The 16700-nt window shown below is 26.8% G+C and overlaps 1 protein-coding gene across 1 annotated transcript; it reads left to right on the forward strand.

The window, feature by feature from the left end:
• The first annotated feature begins 9137 nt into the window (after nt 1-9137).
• On the forward strand, nt 9138-16030 carry LOC113557576. The gene is made up of 6 exons (XM_026963152.1): nt 9138-9236; nt 9332-9475; nt 13828-13982; nt 14960-15059; nt 15812-15882; nt 15970-16030. Exons 3-6 carry the CDS (start codon nt 13876-13878, stop codon nt 16028-16030), a joined length of 339 nt encoding a protein of 112 aa, XP_026818953.1. The 5' UTR covers nt 9138-9236; nt 9332-9475; nt 13828-13875.
• Nucleotides 16031-16700: the final 670 nt, after the last annotated feature.

Genomic DNA, 16700 nt, shown 5'->3' on the forward strand with positions numbered 1-16700 from the left:
TTATGATTAAGTCCCGGATTTAATGAAAAATGCATTATATTTTTGGTACTCTAGAATAATGCATTCCAAGTACATAATTTGTTAAGTACCTAACAGATAAGTATTTCAAAGATAAAATTTTTAGGTATTTGCATTTTTTGATGTTTTTCCATTTTTTAACATCTTCATTTTATTCATTTTTAGAACATAAATTAAAACATCGAACGAGCTTTTTAAGCTTTTTTTTATTATTTACTAAATATTTCTCAAATTTAATCAACAGCGAGTATAAAAATAAACAAATTTAGAAGATAAGACTTTGGTTACAAATTGGTGAATTGATCACAAATTTACATATCATGCTATGTAGTCAAAATTTTTAATTCAGGTGAGTAGTCCGAAAAGGAAACACTATTTTAGGAGGTAGACTAAAGATTTTAAATATCAATTGTTCGGTTGCACACTATTGTGCATTCAATGCATATGCATTAAATTATTTAATAGTTACTAATTTGCTATTACTTATGGTCCGAAATTCTGAATTTGGAAGGCCTGCAGGACTTAAAAATGTCCAGTTCTTCCTCGCAATTATGTTAAACAATTTTCACAAAGAAACAAGAAATTATCAGCATAAACAAAAAAAACTAACTAAAAATCTAATGTCTTTCAATAGTTTAATAAAATCTAAAATATTTTAAAATTTATGTTTAGAAAATTCAATCATTAAAATTTGGTAAAAATTTACATAAGTCAATGTATTATTCGTTACTATTAAGTAGTAACTATTAACTATTTTGAAGACATCCAAAATAATATGTATAGATTATATTAATGAAAACTTATGAAGGATTGTGTATTAAATTTTCAAGAATTTTGACCAATCGAATATTTTTTTACTGACATTTATAGAAATAAATTTAAAAAAATCGAAAATTTTAATTGCCTATAAACAGCTTAAAAACAGTCGAAATATTTAAAAAGTTATATCTTTATGTAGGTAAATAATTATACTGTACGTATGTATGTCACTGAACTCTTAGACGGCTGGACCGATTTGAATGAATTTTTTTGTATGCGTTTGGATGACACCCTGAATGGTTTAGATTTATAAATCAGTTTGATAAAGTTAATTATTAATGCGCCCCAACATTGCTTAAGAACCTCTGTACCCCTGTACCTCTCTAGTTTTATTTATTTTTTTTTTATTTTTAACGGTTGCTAGGATACTAAAAACATAAAAAAACAAAAAAAACATAGATATATTTAAGTGCATATTTGACATATAATAGAAAATTATATATATTTTATACATACAAAATTATTATATAAACACTATAATCCCTACTTATAAACAATTTAAATAATCCTATTTATTCATATTTTATAATTGTAGTTATCATTAGTGTACTATTATAAATTTGATGTAAAATGTATCCACTATTAAATAAAATAGTAGTTAATAATAATAACATGTAGCTGGTTTTAAATATTTTAAACTATTTATTTTTGCACATTTTAAATTTTATAGTGTACATTTTAGATATAGCCATATTGTAACTTGTAAGTATAATTTAAGACTTAAGTTGTGGGTATAGTGTATATTTACTTTCAACTGTTGAGGGTTTTTTACGAAACAAGTCTTGAATTTTTTTACATCTGTTAATAACACAGTTCTTTTTGTGTTTTAACAAAGTTTGATTACAATTTTGACAACCACTCAACTTTATTTAACCGGTCATTATTAAAATAATATATATTACAAGTATAAAACAAATAAAATAATAAATAAATAATCAACACACAACAGCGCCGAATAGTAAAAGAAAAAATACGTAATCACATTGGCATCATTGACAAATACTGCGGCTCCCAAGTTTGGAGTCCAAACGCTTGAGTGTATTGACTAATAACTAATAAGTAATATTGTATTTTGTGAAAGAGCACGTCGCACGGGATAATAAAATATCCCGTATTGCTCTTATTATTATAAATAAATTATGTCCATTGACATAACCACAACAAATTTGAGGAGTGTTATTAGGTACCTATATTAATAATTCTATATCGACTATATCGCTGATAGTAATAGTATGTATTGTTATAAATACGAGTACATTGATTGTTTAAATTTCAAATAGCATAATACTAAATTATATTATATAATACTGTTATTAAAATAATTTTAATAATTTATATTTCTGACCATAAAATATTGGCGCCTTCCAAAATACTGGCGCCCGGGGGGTCAGTTGTAGCCAGCCCCAACCCCCCCTAATGCGGCCCTGATAGACAGTGAAATATTTATCATTAGAAATTTTTTTTTTCATTTATTATATTTTAAATGTGTCAACATATTACATGTTATTTCAAGTTTTTTAATATAATTAAGAATTTTCGTATCATTTGAAGTTAGGTACTTACCTCAGTAGTGAATTAATAAAAAATTATCCTAGAAATTGAAATCAGTATGTTTTATTTTCTACTTACAAGTTTGTATGTACCCTAGTGGAATTGTATAATTCTTTCATTCATTTATTATATTTGTAGTTGAATTTGAATTGCTTATTCGTTGAAGTCTATATTGTACAGCTTTCCATTGCTCTTGTTATCTGGGAAAAGTGCTATTATCATAATTGATTTAATCCAACATATCATTAATACCACTAATGAGTTTCTGGTGCTGGTTTTAGATTTCATCACGCATACCCTGCTAAAAGAGATAGATTTAATTTTAATATTAAAACTTTTAATTTTAAAGTAATTTAAAGCAATTAATTACTATTAATTTTTTATTTCTACTAAAAAGAAATACTATATATCTACAGTATTCTATACGCAATTCGAATTAAATTGTAAATAATAAGACCTCGTTGATACATTAGTATTTCAAATTTAAATTTATTAATTTTTCTTGTTAAAATATTAATGATAAAAAAGTACACCATGAGAAACTGTAAACAAATTAATTTTTACATAAATAATATTTTTTGCGCTAATATATATGTCAGACGGCCGGCCATAATTGGCATAAGATTAGCGTAAAATCAGTCGTCAAATCGATTCGCGGTCGAACCACTTGCTCCTCCTTACTAATCGCAGTCAAGTATGTAAATATTGTATATTATTATATACCTAGGTATAATTAAATAAATGTTTAATATTGTCTTTGTTTTTCCTATAATTTTTTGTCTATGTTAAACTGTCTTTTGTTTATAGACATAATATAGTATTATATTAATATATCATCTTTTATTATCTTTGTATTGATTTCTTCGTCATTTTTGTACATATTGTTTCATATATTCATCTGTTTTTGTTCTCGTCGTTTTTCACGCGAGCTCTTACGTTTTTTCCTTAAGAAATTAATCTTTCGATAGTATATCAACTTTGAATTGGTGTAGTAATTATTTCAATACCTCCGTTAGTCGATGACATTGTGTAAATCCGCCGGCTTTTGACGTCAACCTTTCGGCACACTGAGTGCCGAATATCGTCGTCAGTACCACATTAACATAATCCACATTAGTGAACACCTATGCCCTATTAAATTGCTCATCAGTTCCTGCTGTCTTCGTCGCCAAACCACCAATTACCAAATCACTGTGGGACTCATTTGTTTGCCTGATATCGGACTGGTGCCAAAACACTAGCGTAAGTCCGCCAGCAACCCTGAGTGCGCTGTACGCATGACCCGGGCGGTCGTCAGTTGAGTTGCTCACCGGATTGAACCTTCACCTGCCTTAATTTTAAGTAGAATTTAAGTCTGTCCCATTATTGTAATTTCTCCTTGTGGCCATTGCACCAGACCGGACCGACCATCACAGGACTCCCCCATCCCCATATCTTAATTGTATCTGCCTATTTCCCCGTATCTAACTTGCTTTCGTTCCTTCGTTATCTCCGTCATTTCCCAGTGCTGTCGCCGCCATCGCTGTGCGTGAATATGCGGTGCCATTGTTATGTTTGTCTATCCAATAGGTTTAAAGAGCATGCACATTTGGTTGCCTATCAACCACAAACTAGGGCGTTTCTCTCCTATTAATTTTTATTGGTCATTAGGGTGTATTTGGTTTTTTGCCCACTTGTGTACCATATAAATATAAAGGTACTGTTGAATAAATGCTTCAAAAATTTTAATATACAGTTAAATTATAAAATTTAATTTTTAACTTATAAAATATGAAAAATAAATAGAATTTGAAAAAATAAAGTTCTAAAACCTGAATATTTTAACTATTGTAAATTATTTGAGGAAATCGCAAAAATACTGAATTTTTCACGTTTGATCAAAATAGAATATATTTATGTAATATTATATGTAGAGTGTATAGGCATATTACTTATATTTTTTTAGTTTGTATATTATTTTCAGTGTTCGCCAAAAGTGAATAAACACGATTGCCTAAATAGATAACTTTTTTCTTTCACCTCGGCCAATCTGTAATAATACTTATTATATTTACTAAATAGTAAATATACAAAAAGACAGGTTTTTATAGTATTTTTATATTTAAAACCGGTCATCGTATTACCGGCAGATAGATTACAAGAAAAGACAACTGGTTTGGTAGCCGAGTCACATTCCACATTTTATACATTTATAATTGTAAATAATATGAGATCTTCCTATAGCAGATAAATTCTGATAACTGAATAAAAAACTATACATACACTATAGATACACGAGAATTATTATAATTTCTTAACGTTGTTACCTAATCCATTTTTTTTTAATATTATAAAACAAAAATTCTCATTAATATGTATATCGCATAATGTTATATAGGTGTAATTCTTTTTATCGTAATTGCATACTGACACAAGATCTGATGAGCGTAAATTTACCATGTTACATACTTGTAAGACGGAGACAACACATGCGGGTATGGCGTCCTTTTAAAATTGTTATTGAATTTTTAACATTAAATATTTAAATATTAAAAATTAATTTACCTATAAAAAAATTAAATAATTAAAATAGTATCTACTTTTAGAACTTTGTTAAAATACTCAATTTAAAGAAGGTAATAGCAATTGTTTATAAATAATCAATATTGTAATCGTAAATTATGAAAAATAACTAAAAAAAATGTATGTGTAATATATATATATATATAGGTACTTACTTAAAGAAAAGTTTAATAATATTTTTTCTTGAATCAATAAAACGTAAAAAATTGAAGTTGTGTGAATGATGAATACAAAAGTACGAAACGAGAATTGCACTTGCACAGCGACTAGTGGAACATTAAATAAATTCAAAACAAATAAAAATTTGTTTTCTGATTCTTATATTCACTGACTTACTAAGAAAAACTTATTTTTGCTAATACATTTATCATTTATGGAAGTTTGAGATATACTGTAGTATACGTATTGTAGGTGACTGGTTTTCGAGGTTCCCAACTTTTTTTTTACTCACGGCACCCTTAGTCATTTTCTAAAAATCCGGAGACACCTTATGCACATAGTGCATAGACCAAAAATATATTTCAAATAATTTCGCGGCACCATGGTTGGGAATCTCTGACGTACATTCTGCATGCCAAAGAAAATAATGCCTATATATGAATAATATACTAACATAGTCGATATATTTATTGGACATATTTAGTGTTTATGTAATTAATCAATTTAACTATAAGTTAATAAGTAAAACTAAATTGTATTTTTTACCACAGGCGTAGGTAGTTAAAACCAATTTTATTCCTCGTAAAATATAGTTAGGTATATAAACACTAAAATTAATCGTCATTGGCTGTTACATTTTTTATACGTTTTAAAAATGATTATAACTACTTAGACGCTTAGTTAATATTAACTGATATTATAATATATTAATATATTATATAGTTTGTTTAAATTAGATTGTAAATATGTGTATGGTCGAGAGTGATACCAATAGTGATTCTGCAAGAGTCTTAGGAATTTTGAATAAAGGTTTTAAATTTATTGGTCAGTCGTAATATTATGCCGAACAGTAATGTTATCACCAAAATTAGGACAATATGTACGTCTCTCTTTTAAACTGTTTTTTTCAACCATGTGTATAGTGCAAAATTATAAAACTACAGGGTTTTGGTTTTAAAATGTTAATTTCTATCCGTATAAGCTAATATATTATAAATATACTACAGAGCTTGTATTATAGTTTATTAAATATATAGAACGGGATATGTCGCGATAGACAATTTAAAATAATTTAATTTATTTGTTTTTGATATACCTGTTATGTTAATAATCAAATTGAAGAATACGAGTGCACAGCATCATATGCGTGTGTATTATATTATGTATTACTTACTAAATATGAACAGTGATATACGAATATCAATATATGTACTGTACAAAATTGTATAAAAGGGAAAACCACCCTCGTTACTTGCAGTTAGTGAACGGTGGCGAAGAGAGGTCGGGGGACATGGTTTTCATCTGAAGGTAGTCGTCAAATACATACAACACGCGCCTCGTGCGACGTTGCCAAAATCATCTCGATCCGTCAGGTTCGAGGGTCGCGCCGGCATCGATGGGCGGACGGGAGAGGTGGTTTAGAAACCCTCGCCGGTGCGGCCCAGCCATAAACAATATAATAAAAACATATATATTCTTTATCGTTTCACGGCCACCCCATCTAACGTCGTTTATGTAGGCATACAGCTGCAGTTGTTCAGTTTATTGTGTTCAAAACAAGTTTGTACCGTCTACATTATTTGAATTCCATGTACGACAGGGGTGTACCACTATACGTGCCACATGCACACACGTAGACTCAATCCTTCGTTTTTATAAATAAATATGTGCGCCGCTACAAAAAAATACCTGTTAAATAATCTGTAGGTGGTATGCGTCGATTTCGTGGAATGCATTACTGTTGGAAATCAAAGAGGGGTTCGGGTCATGTAGGTAGCACGAAACAATTTTGACAGCGGAGAACACATTTATTTTTTTTTATTTATTCTTATTGGCCATGGGTGTTTTCTTGTTATTTATATCTTTGTCGGAATCGCTTTCGAGGTTCTCTATAACGAACTGCCACTCATCTGGAGTGTTAACCTTCGACTCAGTGATGATTTGAGCTCTTAACAAGAACGGTTTTTGTGATTTAAGCCTCGGGTTAATAATTCCGTCTTTATGTATTAGCAACTCCTTTTGTTTGTCAATTTTGTCCTTTTCTTTTAGCACGCTGTTTTGTTTCCTTGTATGTGGGGGGGCGGTTACGAGTATGTTGGCCAGGTAGAGTAACCATTGTTTGTTTGTACTCAAGACTGTGTCTGATATTGTGCGCAATATATCATATAAAAAAGTGGCATTAAAATATTATTTAAAATAATGTGAAATTTTCCTACGATATCATACTATTGTATATACTATGTTTAAATACATGCTATACCTATATATATTTATTTGATTATTTAAATCTATAACATTATAAAATATAAGTTATATTTCTATTTAACTTACATTAAAAAGATAATAGGTAGCTACTTTGTTTGAGTAAAGCTTATGTCGAGTGTGTCTATAATAATAATAATTATTAATTAATTAGGTAATTGATTAAATAATTATATATATATTTATTTATAATAATTCCCCATCAATGTTATACTAGGATTGATTTATTTTTGATTTAATCAGTATTTTTATAATATAAATAATAATAATATTTTAGTCCGACTGTCCCATCGTGGATAGATGAGTTCGATTCGGTCTGGCGAGCGTTTTATCCCCCTTCACTAACAAATACAACACCCATATATATACACATAATACAGTCGGGCGCGCTGTTTACTTTTCTGTGCCGGTCCCCAATGACAGAGAAAAGGTACTATGGCAACGCGTTCTCCCCCATTTTATTATATAGGGTGATTCTTTCGTAACTTTCCACGTCACCGAATCTCAATTCGCCGACATCCCAGTTTACCGACTATTTATTTACATGTTCCCAATTTGTCGACTTCCAATTCGCCAACTTATTAAAAAATAAAAGTAAATACAAATTTGTAATGTATAAATGGTTATTAATACATTGTCAGTAGATATATTATATAAAAATAAAAGTAGGTTATGATGTATTATTATGTACAGAGCCAAGGCAAATATTCTTCGAACAGGTTATAGTGAATAGTAATAGTGAACTATAAACTTTTTATTTTCAAATGGCAAACTATATTTAAAATGTATTTAATTAATAGGGGTATTTTTTTTTATGAATTTCAACATTAAAATTATTATTTTTAGGTAATGTTTTAGCGTGATATAGCTTTTCAAAGTTCGGCGGTTTTTAGTTTTTATAATATTTCTTGTTTCTGAAGACTAGAAGTCATATTATGTGTAATAAATAATAATAGGTAAATATGAAAATATGCAATAAACTCTTTATCGACTATCAACGCAATGATGAATTTTGAACCTGCAGCTACCAACGCTTCACAGTCGTAATAACCTGTAGGACGAACACCTAAAAAACTCAAACCACCTAACTTTGAGCAGAAATAACTCACTAACGGTTAAATAAAAAATAATAATTTGAACGTTATAATTCATAAAAAAAATAGCCCTACTATTTTATAACATTTTAAATATAGGTTGCTATTTGAAAATCAAGTTAATAGCGGTTTCACTTGTAAATAAAAGAGTGAAAAAAATAATTAAAAAATGTCAAAACTGAAATAATGAGTGTTTAATGATAAAAGAATCACCATATATACTTTATTATAATATGAGGTAATAGCCGTTCGATAATTTCCTCTACCCGCTCCTAAGGAGCAGCAACGATGACGCTGTTAATTCAATCGTCATTCCTCATCCTAATATATATTACCGACTCAACCTCAAGTTATGTACTGGCATATACAAGTGAGGTGGTGCTGCAAAGTGGACAATGAATGTGCATTTATATAATAATGCAGAAAAATTAGTAAAATTGATAAAAATTAGAATTGAATGAAACAAAAAAATTACCTAGTATTACAGTTCACAAAAATTTTAAGGAACAGATTGATGCGTAGTGGGATAAATCACTGTATCGAGCGTTGTATTCAAATATCCTAAAGTAGTATTCTTCTCTCACCAGGATGAGCCACTATACAGTAAATATACAGGAGAGATACGCGCCAGTGGCTCCGATATTGTAGCAGTCACTCCAGTGGTACATTCTGTGAAGGTACATCGGTTTTATTATCCACACTTGTTTCAAATTTTCAATAGACATCGTTCCTTTTTCAACCACGCTCAAGTCTTTGATTCTATTAGAATTGGTAATATTCATTATTATTAAGAAGCATGTTTTAGTAAAATTTGTAGAATATATACTATTTCCAATTATTCATCCGAATTTGCTTGATTTTTTTAGGACCGCCATCGTCGCCAGGAAACGTTTTTGCGTCATTGCGTCAGCACTATTGGCATATTATCTACGATATTCTCCACACTCGCTTTCAATATTAACATCATTCCTCTTTTGGTCACACTCAAGTCTTTGATTCCATAAGAATTGGTAATTTTAATTATTATTAAATACTTACTTATACTTACTTACCTATACTGTTTAGGTATATTATTATTATTTAAGTTAATCATTAATGGTAGGTACCTATATAATATATTGTAAAATAAAAACAATACTCATCCATAAATAATTATCAAATATCTAATACAACTTTAATTTATTCATATACTATGGATGGAGCTACAGCGTATTATTTTGTTGCTGATATAAGCGACGAGTCTCCGAATTATGTGATCGATGTGCGCATGCGTGATGCAACTTCTCGCATAATTATCTATAGATAAATATGCGATAAGTTGCGTTACGCATGCGCATATTGAACACCTAATTCAGTGACTTGTCGCTTTTCTCGCATTTTTTGTATTGATATACAACCAATAGCTTTATCTATTTATCTATTATGAGTTTTTATAGCTGATAAGGTCCATAAAGTATATCCGTCATTTAAGATTTAACCTTAGATCAATTTTGGGATATTATAAAATGTTTACCTGATAATTAATAATACTTATAAGTTATAACTTATACTTGTTACATTTTTATCGTTTAAAATCATTATATGTATCATAGATTATACATTTCGAAATTGGTTATAATAGTATTTAAAAAATAGTTTCACATAATGTAGGATAATTAAGGATGGGCAAGTTAATGACACTTTTTGGGTAACTCGGTAAGTTGGACATTTTTTGAAACTTTTTATTTAGTTAATAACGTTGGCATATTTTATTTTTTACCAATCCAAAACAAAATTATAGACTATACTACTATGCTGTTTATACTATATACAGTATTTGTATATAGCCATATTGCTATCGGAAGAGGTATCAAAATTTTTACTAGTTGAACTTAATGTTACATTGCTTATTTGTGATTATTCACTAACATATACAAAGTATGTCACTTCTTTAATATCACTTCTCTTATCTGGATCTGCCCATTGATGTTTAAATGTGGGGATTAAATAATCTGCCAATTAATATAATTGAAATTCGGTGTATCTTTGGAAATCAAAAAAATTGATTAACTATAAAAATATAATTTAAAATAGCAATTTATAAAATAATAATTAATGATACACTTAAAGTAAATTTTTTTCGAATTAGATCACAAAGTCTTGGATAGATTTAAATATTTCATATTTATAATTTAAATTATCTTTTATTTAAACATTTCTTTAATGCATCAACGAGCAGAGTACAATAAGATAAATTATTAACGAACAAGAATCCTAATGATATATGACATGTTTATCTTCCTACTCTTGAAAAAAATGTTTAGTTTCGTTCAATTGATTAATTGTTTTGAAATATCCAATAATATTATTTGTAACAATTTATTAGATACATTGATTTTATATAATAAATCATACCAAATAAGTAATGAAAATAAAACCTTGAGGTTTTTAATTTCAAAGCTACACTTTTAGCTATAGCACTGCTAATGCCTATATTACTAATAATATGCGTCGCAATTGTCGTATATACTGTAAATTTTTACATGATATGTACCAGTGTACAATAGTATAATGTTAAAAATAAATATTAAAATATTATAAATTTTAGTTTTTTGGTATATATTTTAAAAAATGATGTCAAAACATGCTGTGTCTTTAAAAAGTATTCTTAATACCTCCATAGACTTGTGCCTACATTGTTTACATCGACTACACCTTAAGCCAGTCCTATAAACATAAATATATGTCTAATATAAAGCAACACTATTACTGTAATTAAGAAAATATGTTAATAAATTTCAACTGACTCAAATGGCATATTTTTAATTGTTATGATATATTTAATATTAACCTATATGTTGTGTAAGTACTTTGTTTAAAATGTAAAAAGTCTAGAGAAATAACAATTAACATACTTGAAAGCATTTACAAAATTTGAAGTGTTGTCTTTAACAATAATAATTGTATACTTTTGTATATTAAATTCATTAAGCATCTTATCAATGCATTTAGTAATGTTGTCATTTGAATCATGCGTCTGTATGCAAGTACTTTAGAATTGCGGTCCAGTGTGGTAGACTCAATCCAATACACAGTAAAATCATTACACGATCTATGATTAATAAATAAATAAAAACAATACAATTAAAATCATTAAATTTTAATATCATATCACAATAATATAATTCAATTCATAATTAAACATACCTATGGAATATACTCCAATAGTCTGTAGTTAAACAAAAATAATTAATATTTTCAAAATTATCTTTCATTTGTTTTATCATTGGGATTACATATTAAGGTCTTACTCGAGACTAGAACTTAGTTTGATGTTATTTGACAATACTTAACAAAAGATGGATGTTTAATTAGAATTAAGAATATGGAGAATGGAGATATAGTTCCAAGTATGAGCTTTAAATTAGCATTGTCAAATTCAGCTTGACTTAAATTTTTTGAACAAACTTCTTCAACTTTACAAAGCTTCAACTGTTTTTCTGATTATTAAACAGGCACATCCTTATTTTTTTTTTGGTACAAATATTAAGTGCATTTTAATGATTGTATTATATAAGCTGAAATATATTATTTGTTATTTATTAGTAATAATTAAATATATACTTAATTAATTTAATCTATCAGACTTTTATAAATGTCCTGTTAGCATATTTTATTTGAGTTTTAATTTTAGCTCTAAATTGATTTACATTTTTTTCTTCTTACCTTATTTCTAGAAAGATATTTAAATGTTATGAAGTGCAAATACTAAACTATTAGCTAAATTGCATTTGTAATAACAATACTTAAATAAAAAGGAAAAAATATTATTACTTTTTATACCTAAGTATACAAATTGCAATACCTTATTGTTATAAACTCAAATACATTTGTTTAATTTAAGTACACACAAATAATTATTTAATAATTAAGTATTTTTATAATTTATGATAACCTAATAGACATTATTGTACAATTTAATAACTTGTTGTTTACTGAGAAAAGCCACTATTTTTTTTAAAAAACATTTTTAATTTGTAATGTATAGTTTTATCTATCTCCCAAAAAATATTTTAAACACCCCTTCAGGCCCTTCAATATCCAAAAACTTTTGATGCAGCTAATTGGAACAGTTTTGCTTGATTAGAGACATTTTATTTTATTTAGGTAAAATCAAATGGTAGTAAAATTAGATTTACTAAGATCTATTGGCTATTTTAGTACTTATCATCTTCAATGTATCATCCATTAATACAAAAATAACTAGTATGTTTTTACATTAGTATATACTATATAGCTACATTGAACCAATTCCTTAATGATATACAGGTACATACTGGTTCTTTGAATACATTTTTTCAAACACTTTAATTTTAAATAATCTAAAAATAATCATGTGACCATAAATAAGTTTCAAAAATAAAAATCTCATCATCTTTAAAGTTATATGAAATCAATATTGAAACAGTTATAGGTACAAAATATCAATATAATTAAATTTTTCTTAATTCAATTTTAAATGAACGCAGTCATGTTTTTCTATTTTTTGTGATACTGATTTGTATTACATAGTATAGTAGCTACTCAAAAATTAGTTACAAAATTGTAAATAAATAAGATATGTCTAATATTATTGAATTATGCATGTATAATATGTTAGAATAACTTAAAAAAAATAATGGAAAATATCATAATTATCTCAAAAACAACCGATTAAAATAAATAAAAATTTAAATTTTGTTCGTATGTAGATATAAAAAAAACACATTATAGCTCACTTTGTAACTATATTTTTACTAAAAAAAATATGAAAATACTGGTGAATCTGTTTCCTGATTGAACCTTTCAAATATAAATGCAGTGGTATGTTTAGGTATACATAGTTATAAGAATACAAAAATATCAGATTATTTATATACATTTGAATTTATACACAATCTATCTTTTTATAAGCATCGCTAAATAAAACTAATATAGATATAATTATATACAAAGTATTAAGATTTAAGCACTAAGACAAATATTGACTTATATACTGCATTGGTGTGTGGTCAGGGCGAGAAAGGTAAAATGCTACTGCCTGTCAAAAGAGGAATATACAAAAATGTATTTAATATTTAATATAGTTTAATTCATTGTCGGTATTTGATAATACTTTTTACACTTGAAAAATTTATATACAAAATACAAAAATACCATTTTTATTACTCTGTAGATTATTATTTATTATAATTATATTAAGTTTAATTTTATCTTTATTTTAAATAAAGATGTTATTTTTTTTTGTTTTATTAACCTTCACTTTTAACCTAGATTTTGTGAAGTTTCACATTTCCTTTAATTCAAATTTTGAATAATCAAATAATATTTCACTTATTTACAGTCTACAAGAGAAGATCTACAACCATTAAATTCAGAATTTAATTGTGAGATGGATCCTTCAAATTTAGATGATAAACCCGTGAAGTTTAGTTTTACGAAGGACGGTGTATTTACGTTCAAACGCTATGAAACTAATAGAGCTTCAGAATCAAAACAGTAATTTCTTTAATCTTATATATTGCACATAGTAAAATTAATTCACATTATTATGCAGGGTTGCACTTAAAAAAATATTATTTAAAAATTTACTATAAATTAATGAACCATTTCGTTACCATGACTAAATAATAATTAAGGAACACTTTTGATTTATTAAATATTTAGTGACTGTTTATGTAATCCGGCATTGTTTCAGTTAAGAGGATGTTGTATTTACATATGTTTCTGTCTTATGGATATTATATCAAATTTTACATTCAGAATTATTATTATTATTTAATGTATTTGTGTTATGTGAATTTATGTACAAATTATCAAATTAGAAGGTAAAAATATTATTTAGGGCCTCCGCAATATTTTTTTTATTGTTAAATTTCAAAACCAGTTACTTTATTACTTATAAGTATTTTAAAATTTTAAAAAATTTACAATTTTAAAATGCACATACATTTTATTTTAAAATTATAATAACATAAAGCACTTATTCTAAGCCCTAAATAATATTTTTACCTTTAAACTTGATATTAGGTCAAATTACTCTAATATTTAGAAAATGTTTTCTAAATAACAGAGTAAAATGGATTAGATTTAACGTAAAGTTCATTATATTATAGTTAGACAAAGAAGACACATGCCAGTACTATGTTCCCTGTAGAATACACTCAGTATCTTAGATTTTAAAATTATGTACGAAACAAGACATACAAATATATAATATTCCTCTTTACACATAGTTTAAATATTTATAATTTGGTAGGTTTTGAATTGAATATTCAGTCCACGCATAAATAAACTTATAACGATTATGTACTATATTATATTAATTGTATGTCATTTTTCTCTTGAAATAATCACATTGGATTAATTTGAAACTTGAACGGATATTGAGTGTTTCCCGATATATTGAATTTATTACCACAAAATGTATGTCTATAATTTAATATTAATACATTATCTTTAATTTTATTGCACAGGGGTTTATTATCACTTCGACTTGGAAATATTCTTATCGAATTTAAATCACCCGAGTTGGCCGATACAATTCGAAATATCTTGAGTTCAGCTGTGGAAAAGGTTAGTGTTATAGTATTTATACATTATACAACTGTACTATGTACATACATTATTTATTTATGCTAAAGAATAAATTGTATTATATAATTTCAATTACGGCCTTGAATGGACCATTGTAATGGATCTGTTCAATTCAAATTCATTGTTATATTATTTTATATGAATTTTTAGTAAATAAACAACTTATAAGGAAACTAATATTTAATTTTCAAGCATCTTAACCCAAAATAATGTTATCAGCATCTAAAAAAAAGATCAAAAATCCTAAATGTCTATAAAAGTTCAAAAGAAAATATTCAAAAAATTATTTCATGTTCGAAATTTTAACACAAGTATTTAGTGAAAATTTCAAGTCTTTACAGTTGTTTTTTTTTAATTATACTTTTGTCAAATATGGGTTTTGCGTTAAAGTTCCAGTTATTACAGTTATTCCTGATTTTTTTTTTTAAATAAGCATCTACTATTACAAGGTGTTTGTTACGGGAGGTTTCACTGTATTTAAATTAATAATAGTTAGATAAACTTGCTTAATTTATTCACTTTAATTTGATCATAATAAAACTTTATCAATTATTATTTTAATATACTTTATAAACATGTATTATACAGACAATACAGGCAAATATTATATTTTTAAAATCATCCAAACTTCTATTGTGTCAATGATTACTGAATATTAATATTTTTTTATCATTTTTAGAAGTTTTTTATATTTAAGTTGTAAATTAATTATTTTTTATTTTTTCTTGTAGGCTGTATCTAAAGAAGAATTCGAAATTCTGAAACATCATTCAAATATTTTGAAATCCCCTGGCCACAATATGTAATATATATATATATATATATATATACATATTTTACTCATTAAAATATTACCATTTATTTTTAATCAATTATTATTTAATTCTAGAACAAATAATGCTGTTTCAATTACTCCTGAAACAAACCTAGCTAGTAACGATAATACGTAAGTTAGAATATTTATAATTAAAAATATGTGTTTTGTTAATTTAAAGTTAAATTATTTCATCAGTAACCAACTCCCTAAGTTATCAGAAAATATGGCAGCATTAATTAATTCTGAACAAAAGCTTAATCTAATGGTAAGTTTATTTTTTAATAATTTTATTAAATGATTAATGATGAATAATTAATTGTGTTATAGAAAAAGTTGAGTCAATCACTTTCAGATTCTGAGGAAGTTAAAGTTGTAGACATATGTATTAATTGCAGAAATGAATGTGTATTATTAGATCAAAAATCTTGTGCAAAGTGTCGCTTATGTAAATTTTCAACTATTACATTAACAAGGATTGATACACCTGGTAAATTAATTTGGATTTAAAGATTTCAAATTAATAATAAATTTATTGTTATTAGGTACCTCCTCGAGTTCCTTAAATTATATTCCAAAAGAAGAATCAGATATAGTTATTATATCATCTGAAGAAGATGAACAACCGCCTTTAGTTGTTAAAAGTGGGATAAAAAAAAATCTTTAAGCAGTATAAAAAACGCAATTATTCTATGGTTTAAGTCAGGATGGTCCAACCTTTTGTAGTTGGCAGGCCAATTTACACTATCATAAAAACAACGAGGGCCGCCAGAAGAAAAAAATTATATTACCTATTACTTATATTT

The sequence above is a fragment of the Rhopalosiphum maidis genome, chromosome 3 (assembly GCF_003676215.2).
Source record: "Rhopalosiphum maidis isolate BTI-1 chromosome 3, ASM367621v3, whole genome shotgun sequence".
NCBI classification, from domain to species: Eukaryota; Metazoa; Arthropoda; class Insecta; order Hemiptera; family Aphididae; genus Rhopalosiphum; species Rhopalosiphum maidis.

What these genes read in the sequence shown, in the direction of transcription:
- LOC113557576 (XM_026963152.1), top strand. Translation starts at nt 13,876, where the DNA reads ATGGATCCTTCAAATTTAGATGATAAACCCGTGAAGTTTAGTTTTACG. An exon ending in TGAGTTCAGCTGTGGAAAAG is followed by an intron (nt 15,060 to 15,811) that starts GTTAGTGTTATA and finishes TTTTTCTTGTAG; the next exon opens with GCTGTATCTAAAGAAGAATT. An exon ending in AAATCCCCTGGCCACAATAT is followed by an intron (nt 15,883 to 15,969) that starts GTAATATATATA and finishes ATTTAATTCTAG; the next exon opens with AACAAATAATGCTGTTTCAA.